Genomic DNA, 9,360 nt, shown 5'->3' with positions numbered 1-9,360 from the left:
CATTCTGTCAAAAAACACAACAAAACACAATTCGAATTTATTAATATCTTAAGGTTAATCAAAGTGCATGATTTATTAACAAAACCATAATGGTAACATAATTGGCTAAATCTAAATTCATCAAATTAATCGGTGAACACCTATATTCATCAAATTTCATTATCATATAAAAATTATCAATTAAGTTTATGTATTTCATAGACAATTATCTTATTTTATACTTAATTTGGTATAATCCATAATTTAACCTAAATCAACATTAATTCTAACAAAATAATTTTTGTTAATTCACAATCAACAACAACCCAAAATTATTAATTATTTAAAAAAATTATTAACTCAAATTATATCTAATTAACCTAGTTACAGAAAACCTTAAATTTAAAAAAAAAATGTAATTCAAACTCTTAACATTGTATGAAATTAAATTAATACACACATTAGCATAAAATATATCAAATTGAAAAAAAGTTAATGTTCAATATATCTTTAAATGTAGAATGTAGGTGATGATGATGATTAGTGATGGAAGTTTTAGTCAAAAATTGGTAAAGGCACGGTGAGGAGAGGGGGGGATCTCGAGCTAGAGAGAGATGGGTGATCCCATGGTGTTTTGGATGTGTTTCGTGGTGAAGAGAGAAAGAGAAAGGTCGTTAACGATGAATCAAGGTAGGTGGCTGAGAGTGGGGAGAGAGGAGAAAGAGGAAAGAAGAAGAGAAAAGGAAGAAAGGAGCAATGAATATTAATTTCAAATAAAATTATTGATATTATCTGCAACTCATGTATCGCAAATACCATCTGCAAAATAAAAATCACAAATAGCAATTGCAGCTCATAAAATTATAAAATATCTCCAAATGTTTTCTCTATTGTATTACTTTATCTATTTTTTTACTATGCTAAAAAGCACAAAGGAAAAAAAAACCTCCTACAGCTACGCAATCTGTATCCAACCCTATTCCTTTCCTTACATTTCCTCCTCTCCACTTTCCTTGCATTGGATTATACTACAAAACAGAACACTGATTTGTTTCGCAGTTTTGCTTCCCTTCTGTTTTATAGAATCGAAAAAAAGACCGAAGCGAAAGCGGCGGGGCAGCCACGACAACTTTCCATTCTTGCATTATTAACAAGTATTAAAAGAAATTTAAAACACTGATTCTCAAATATTCGCTTGCATTGGGATTTTATAGATCAATAAATATAGAATAATAGTACCGTAGATAGATAAAGAGAACAAAATTTTCCATTCCTTTTTCTTTTGGAAATCTCTCTCTCTCTCTCTTTCGCTTTCAGTTTTCTTTCCCAGCTCCTGAAACCTCCAATTATGGCGTTTCTCCTCCCTGTTCGCAGCATTTGATTTCTTGTACAGGTACGTAAATACATGCATGCAAACTAATGAGTTTACAAAACCTTGTTATTTAGATCCAAAACTTGATTTATTACTATTAATGTTGCCTTGTTTGTCTTATGTCTTGAATTTTGAGGGAATTTTTTTTATTTGTCTGTATGTGTTACTTCACGTACGGGGCTTAAGCTGACGAGGGATATCATATGATGTGAACGTTGAATTTTTTATCTGAAAGAGACATTTTTTTTGTACTTAGAGATATTATGTTGATTATTGTGACAACTGTGGTTGGGAAAAGATACAGAATTTATATGTTTAATGATGTAAAAGAAAATTGTGTTTTGTTATGTTTTATTTATTAAATTCAATCTTGAAAACTTTCCCAGTTAGTAGTCAACGATCGCCAGCTAGAATGAATGCATGCCATAGTGAACATTTTTATGAATGCCCAGCAATTTATGTAGAGAAATGAAAATTTGATATCCATACCACCAGCAGCATAGATGGGTCCCTTTGTTGAGATTATTATGCCTTCGTATGGTGGTTTTGATTTCTGAAATTATTATTTTCAATTTCTACCTTTTATAGGGTAAGATCTCTACCTTTTAGATCTATTGGATGATTTTCTTCATGTTTAGACAAAACTAGATTGCCTGTATGATTCTCAGCTGGAGAATGTCACGAAGAGTCAATTAATTGAATTTCTAGATCTAAATATAATACAAGAAATATAATTCTAGTTTATAAAATAAGCTTCATTTTGATTTTAAATGCCAGTACTTGTTTCTTTATGAAGGATAGACATCAGAGCACTTAAATCAGTCCTGTTTAGTGACATGAACAGATCAGTATGTATGTTTCTCTTATCATGCTATAGTCAGGGCTCTCTCTCCTTCTGTTTTGTTTGTAGAATCGGAAGATAGCTTTATTTTCGCTCTATAGTTCAAAGAAGTGGTTGAAATCCTTGGCAATATTGGTTTGGCCTGCTCTAAAATATTCTCTGGACCTTTTCAGAAAAGGAATCTAACAGATTTGTACTGTTAACTTGTTGAAGAACATTTCTTGTTTTAAGTAGCTTTTCTTAATAAAAACCAGTTTTTTGCGTTTCCAATCACCCCTGTAGGCTCTGTAATCTATAGCATTAAACTAAGAAGTTGATAGTTTAATTCGGTGTTGTTGCTTTTCAATCAAAGCACTTTTATGCATGGAAGATTTGTATGTTATTTATTCTGAGTTAAAACTCTGTGAGAATGATACAAAGAAATTGGATCAACTGAGGGAGGTATGAATACTCTGCCTTATAAATTTGAAGGTATGATGGGAAGTTGTGTCGTGATTATTTCATTTTTGGTTTCCCGCATAAGAGCTCTGGGGCTCTTCTACACTCCAGTTTGGCTCTCGGGAATGTTTTGTGCCTAACATATGACAATCAGTTGACACGAGAAAGTTTTATGAGCTAATCTGTTAGTTGTAGTTCTGAAACTTGTTGATATTATAGCATGGATAGCACTTTGTACACTAGAAATTGACCTGATCATAAACTTTGATTGCCTAGTTAATTACAAATTCTAGCATTTGATGCGGATAATTCTTTGTTCGTGAGAGGTTGCATGATAATTGAATTATTTAACTTTTTTTATGACTTCTTATTAACATTTGCATGCCTATTGCATGGAAATGCAGTGGAAGATCATATGATGTGACTTGTATGTCTGGAATCAAACACTCTGAATTCAATTCTGGGATATTTTTCACTGTTGTGGTAAACATTTAGAAATGGATGACAATAGTGGCAGCAAGTTGACTGGAATTCGGCAGATTGTTAGGCTAAAGGAAATTCTCCAAAAGTGGCAATCTGTAACGGTCGGCTCAAAAGAAACCAGCCTACCCAGCCCTCCCTCGGATCAACCCCCCTGTGGCATTCCACTTGCAATAAATAAGAGGCTGAACAGTGTTAAGTGTTGTGATTCTGATGAGGAGAGTTGCCACAGTCCAGAACCGCCAGCTGATGTACCCAAAGGGTATCTGGCGGTTTATGTTGGACCAGAGCTTCGGAGGTTTATCATCCCAACTAGCTACCTTAGCCACTCCCTGTTCAAGGTTTTGCTGGTAAAGGTTGAAGAGGAGTTTGGGTTTGATCATACTGGTGCGCTTACTATCCCTTGTGAAATTGAGACCTTTAAGTTTCTCCTACAGTGCATGGAGAACCATCCAAAAGACCATGAAGATGAAGGCCCTGGTAAGGGTTATTTATTTATTTGTTGAAGAAAAAAATGCATCCACTGTCACAGTGTGATCCATGAATTGCTTGTCTTTAGTGTTGTCACCTCTATCACTGAAGTTTCTTAGGTGATTTTGCAGCAGAAGATGCTTTTACTGTTGAAGAGTAATCGCATTGGTCTATTTGGTCCAGATTTTAGGACTGATTCGGGGTCTAAAGCAGGTTGTCCTTGGAGGCACGTATAACTCTTCTTTTGTCCCTTTTTATTGACAAAAACAAAATAAATAAATAATAGGAAATTTTAGTTGGATTCGCAGGTGTGTTTTCAGGCGGGGGTATTTAGATTTTACCATTCTGTTCTGTGTTTCGGGATGTGATCTTACGTTTTATGTCTAATAAAAGACAGGCTTGTATGTTAAGCAACATTTGCAGAGCTAGTATTTGTTTTATATATATCTCATGAAGTTGCCCACGTTCATTAGAATTTGTCGTCAGCTTGCTTATCTTAGACTTCTGTTCTGCAAATAGTCACCGAAAGAATTATAAAACTTGGGCCAAGATCCCAATGCGTCTTGCCATTCAGTTAACAATCTGTGTCATGAAGCCTATAAAAAGTTCATCGCATCCCATTTACCATATGCTTTCCAAATATACAGTGTTTAAGATGTTGAAGTTTCAGTTAATTTACTCTTGTATATTGAAGAACTAGATCTGTAGATATTAATTTTTGGTTAAAGATGGAAGTGCAACACTGACATTACTAGCTAAGACCCCTTCTTTTTCTTCTTGGAGAACAAGTAGAAAGTAAAAATTGCTCTGGATACCATTTCTTTGCAGACTCAAGATTTTATGTGTACGAAACAATTGCCTCAGATACGTTACTGTAGTACTCTGCACTGTATGAACAGTGAAGTACCTCTCTCGGTTTTTTCTTTTTCTTTTTTCCACTTGATTTTTTTTCCTTGGTTTTTTTTTCTTTAATTTCATACTTCAATAGTTGATAAGTTTTAAATTCATATTCATAATTATTTTTTATTTCTTATAAAATTATTGTAATCTCAAGTAATCATTATGATAAGTGATTAATACTTAATTTTAGACGTGTTTATTTTTTGTTATTATATAATTAAATAAAAAATTAAAAAAATTATTAAACTTAGTTGAGTTCATGATTCAGATCACATGTTTTAACAAGATAATTTGAATTAATTGAAAATTAACTTTTATAGTTAATTTTTATTTACTTTTTATAGAATTATTGCAATTTTTAATAAATGTCTCATTATGAGATTGGTGTTTAATTTTATAAGAGTATTTTTTGTATTATATAATTAACTAAAATATAATTTTAAAAATAAGTATAATATTATTAAACCTAATAAAATTTAAGATTTAGATCATGAGTTCAAGCAATTAAGTCACGAAGCCTGGTTGATTTAATTGTAGTATAAACATAAAAATAAAAAATAAAAAATTATAATGTAAAACACAAAAAAAAATATTCATGATCAGTTGAATTATCGATATATTTTTTTGGTTCAAAAGTTTGTTGTGTTTTTTTTATCATTGAATTGAGATATAAGAAAGAAATTCATGAAATACATGAAAAGAGAGAGAAAATAGTCAATTATCAAGATTTCAGCAATAAAAATAACAATTATGATATTAATAGGTTCCTTTCAACCAAAAAAATTAAATGATGATGATTTTTTACGTTCAACAACTTGTAGGTAATAGTAAATTGATGCTCGGAAAGTTTTGTGATTTGAGGTTATTTTTTCAATTTCTAACTAGGCTTTTGTTATTTTAAGGCTATAAATAGGTTTATTAAGATATATAGAATGTTTCTTAAGTATTTTTCATGTGAAAAAATGGTTAAAATAGGTTTTTTTGATCCAAAAGTCAAAAACTCAAGTTTCTAGTAAGTTTTTAATAACATGAAGTAGTCAGAAATTATATATCTAAAAGACGCATTGTTTGATGGCAAACGACAGCGTTGGTTATTTTATTTATTTTTTAAAAAAAAATGGTAGACTACTGTCTCTTAAAAAAAAAAACATTAAGCTCGTAGACCTAACCCATAGATCCATAGACCCGTATGCACCATGCCTAGCCCTTTCTTCTTCTTTTTTTCTTTTCTTTTATTTTTATTTTTATTTTTTTTTTACAATCTGACAACTTTGTTTAATATGATGATTTACGTACCTTTTGATTTTAACATGGCTCTTAAATAATAATACAAATTTCCATCATCATGTTAACAATTTTCTTTCAATTATTATGCACTTAATATGCAAAAAATTAATCTTAATAATAAAATGCTCAAGAATATTTCTTAAAATAAAATTTTTATTTCTTAAATTTTTAAACAATTTTTTTACATGATTTTATCACATTTATTATTTATTTTATCCTTCATTCACATACAAAATATGGACAAATTATTTTGATATATATTTTTTAACTTGCTTTGACAATCATTAATATGTTTTTTAAATAGTGATTCTAGGTAAAACAAATTTCACATAAATAACAGGAAATAACAGGAGATACATTAATAATAAAATTGATTTTAAATTAGAGAACTATATGTTTCATACTTATTTCAAATAGATTAAATTTTTAATAAGCTTTTATTTTTAATTATCAATGATAATTTTAAGAAGGTTAAAACTTTGTTAGAACGATATTCACAATTATTTCTATGGATAATTATGTAGGTGCATGATATGTGAAAATTTCATGATAATTTGCTTATTAATATTTAATGAGAATAAAATATCTATATTTATTCTAATTCTAATTCTTTTTGTTTTTGTTTTTTTTTTGGTTGAATTAAGAACCCATGACAAAAAAAAATATGTGTTTTTTTGTTGAAAAAATATATTAATAAGAAAGGAAGAATTATACTATATTTTTTTAATGAAATTTAAATTATTTATTTTCTAACTAAAAAATTAATTTTATTATTTTATAATTAAAAAAATATTAAAGAGCTTCTTGTAACATGAAATTAGATATCACAATATGCATATTTATCTCAGCTTTCCAACCCAATCTTTGATTGGAATCAACAAATTTATTATTATTTATTAATACATATGATTCTCAATTTATTTTATTGAATTCAAGTATTAACTTTTCAAACAATACAAGTACAACAAGGATATAACGAAAGCATAAAGAAATGCACTTAAAGATGAAGTGATTTGGTAGCGCAAGTACTTCCACCACTTTTGAACAAAAAAAGTGTCACCTTATTTGCAAATATGGCCAGGGTATCATACTACGAGCATGTGATTGGTAGTTCAGCATAGCAATTCACCAATGCAGTAATAGTAGCTAAGCATATAAAATAAAGAATAAAAAATGATATAATTTATGTGTTTATTAAGAAAAAGGGTTTCAAAGGAAGAAAAAAAAGATCAATCATGTTAAATATGGCTACATGGGTAAGAAAAATCAATTCCAAATCTACCATACTTCATCCCTTTCATCCCAAATTACCAACATCAATTTCAACTATTAATTTCCTGCTAGAAAACCTAAGCCTTAAATCAAGAACCAAATGAGAGTTTACAAAGAATCCATGAACATTTACCCCTATTATTATTACTTTTAAAGAATATGTATCAAAAGCTACTCATGATCAGCTCTAGAACCATCCATGCTCTTGCAACCACCTTACCCCAGCTGGTACAAACTCAACCTCACTTATGAATATCATGTTGATGCTACAAAACATAGCATTCATACTTGCAATGCCATCAAAAAGAATCTCTTGCAATTGATAAGATAAGTGAATAATGTTTGGATAAATTTTAAATATATATATATGAACCCTTTACCCAATCATGCTTTAGATAGTGGATTAGTAAATTCAATAAATACAGAATGCCTGGGAAGTTTAAAGGTGTTGATGGAAAGAATTTATGACATGATGGTGAAAGCAGGGTGCAAAAAGGTAGCATGAATTTTTGTGAGCATCATAGTAAAGAAGATCACAAAATCAATCAATGCAAAGACTTTCACAACAAAGTGATGCAAATGATGATTCGAGGAATCCTTTGAATTAAAAAAAATAGATAGATAAAGAGATGTTATTATGGAAACAAAGGAACAAGAATTTATCATCACACCATTATGAATTAACTTTCTAAAGTCTGTAAAAGTGATTAGATTTGACATGGCAGATCTTCATAACGAAACTCTAGAATGCTAGGTGATAAGATCAAAAGATTGATGTCTTCTTCCAAGTGTAAGAGTGTCGAAGTAATAAATAACCCAGCAAGATTGGGGTCAAATCACAGGGAGGTCAACTACATAAAATTACAAATAATAAATGGAAAGGAGATGAAGAGAACTTTTGAGATGAGATATTGATGTAAGGATTAAATAAAGATAAAATAATTGTCAATGTTAGAAGATCACTAATGTATTTCAAATAAGTACAATATAAACTCCTTTTATTACTTAATTGGAAACCACACACAAAAGAAGTTTCAATCGGATTATAAATTATTAACATGATAATATTAATTATTTGAATTGAGTAATGCGAATACTTATAAATGTTATCAAGTATATATTCATGGTGATAACATATGTCAATAATAAATCAAGTTCCTTTCATAACATAGGTGTCAATTATATCATACAGTAGGCTATGAAATGGTCAAGTATTTGTTGTATAACACAAATCTAGATTAACCATTTAACAAGCAAGATATTAAGAGTGGGTAAGATAACAATTATAAACATGTTAATATCAAACATTAAAATCCATATTGAGTTTATACTATACTTATTCTTACAACATTAGTGTAACCTTTTTACTTTGACAAAATTAACTTAGCTAAATATGATAAAGAGAAACATAAATAAATAAATAAAATAAAAACATAATAATGATATACATTAACTAAGTAAAAGAAAGAAAATAAAAAGCATAAATAAGATATTAATATAACATGAAATAAAATTTGAACATTATAAAGAATGAGAGCAAAAGCAAGATCTTTATCTAAAAATCAAGATATCTAAATGTATGGCAAATGTCTTTTTTTATAGGCTAAAATTCAGAACTATTGATTTTATGACTTATTATTGAGTTGATGGCTAGCTATTGACTGGGTGGCAGTCATTATCTTCTTGTTTATACAAAAAATCATTGCTAACATTAAAATTTAAATAGATAGTCTTCATGAAAGTTGTATACATTTATCTCAGTTTTCCAACAAGATAAAAATTGATTTCATTAGGGCTTATATAACTCGAGATATAAGCTGAACACTGAATAGTATCTAGGCTACAAGATAAATTCTAACTTCTCTTTTGTTACTAAGATATGAGCTTGAAAACGGTAGTTTTGAATCTTAGACTCTTCATGAATGTTTTAGGCCTATGTCTTAACTTTCCATCAAGATAAATCAGACCTAAATCTAAGGTCTATAGCTTTAGTTATGACCTAATAACAAAATGGTGTTCTAGTTTGAATTGAACTAGCATTTCTTATTTAAGCTTAACCCTCTCTTTGTCTTCTCAATTTCAATAGTTATATCTATTAATCAATCCTTTAAATTATAAGATAAACCTGTAATTAAAATAAGCATTTACTATAAATTAAAGGTACGTTATATTATCAGACTTGTTATTATAAAGCATGCTCAAGTTAGAGGATTTAATAATACTTTAAGTGCAATATGATGATATAAAATCTTAATGAAAATATATTTTTAAGTAATAATTACCAAGATAAGAGACAAACTAAAGGAGTGGAAGCTGAAAT

The 9,360-nt window shown here is 29.2% G+C and overlaps 1 protein-coding gene across 4 annotated transcripts; it reads left to right on the top strand.

Moving 5' to 3' along the window:
* The first annotated feature begins 1,250 nt into the window (after positions 1 to 1,250).
* On the top strand, positions 1,251 to 4,290 carry LOC105115704 (uncharacterized). 4 transcript variants are annotated; one of them, XM_011012669.1, is made up of 4 exons: positions 1,251 to 1,372; positions 3,035 to 3,590; positions 3,701 to 3,744; positions 4,149 to 4,290. In XM_011012669.1, the coding sequence occupies exons 2-3, from the start codon at positions 3,128 to 3,130 to the stop codon at positions 3,739 to 3,741; spliced, it is 504 nt and encodes a 167-aa protein (XP_011010971.1). In that variant the 5' UTR covers positions 1,251 to 1,372; positions 3,035 to 3,127; the 3' UTR covers positions 3,742 to 3,744; positions 4,149 to 4,290. The 4 variants fall into 4 exon arrangements, with proteins under 4 accessions (XP_011010971.1, XP_011010973.1, XP_011010972.1 ...); XM_011012671.1 differs by having other exon boundaries at positions 3,713 to 3,744; positions 4,149 to 4,289; XM_011012670.1 differs by lacking the exon at positions 4,149 to 4,290 and having other exon boundaries at positions 3,713 to 4,028.
* The last annotated feature ends 5,070 nt before the right edge of the window (positions 4,291 to 9,360 follow it).

Source organism: Populus euphratica, unplaced genomic scaffold (genome assembly GCF_000495115.2).
Source record: "Populus euphratica unplaced genomic scaffold, PopEup_1.0 scaffold750.1, whole genome shotgun sequence".
Classification (NCBI taxonomy): domain Eukaryota; kingdom Viridiplantae; phylum Streptophyta; class Magnoliopsida; order Malpighiales; family Salicaceae; genus Populus; species Populus euphratica.
Note: the sequence above shows the minus strand (reverse complement) of the source record. Positions and strands in the feature narration are given on the sequence as shown.

Excerpts from the sequence above, each read along its gene's own strand:
- LOC105115704 (XM_011012669.1), top strand. The coding sequence starts at position 3,128 with ATGGATGACAATAGTGGCAGCAAGTTGACTGGAATTCGGCAGATTGTT. Across the intron at positions 3,591-3,700 it reads CCATGAAGATGAAGGCCCTG|GTGATTTTGCAGCAGAAGAT; the intron begins GTAAGGGTTATT and ends GAAGTTTCTTAG.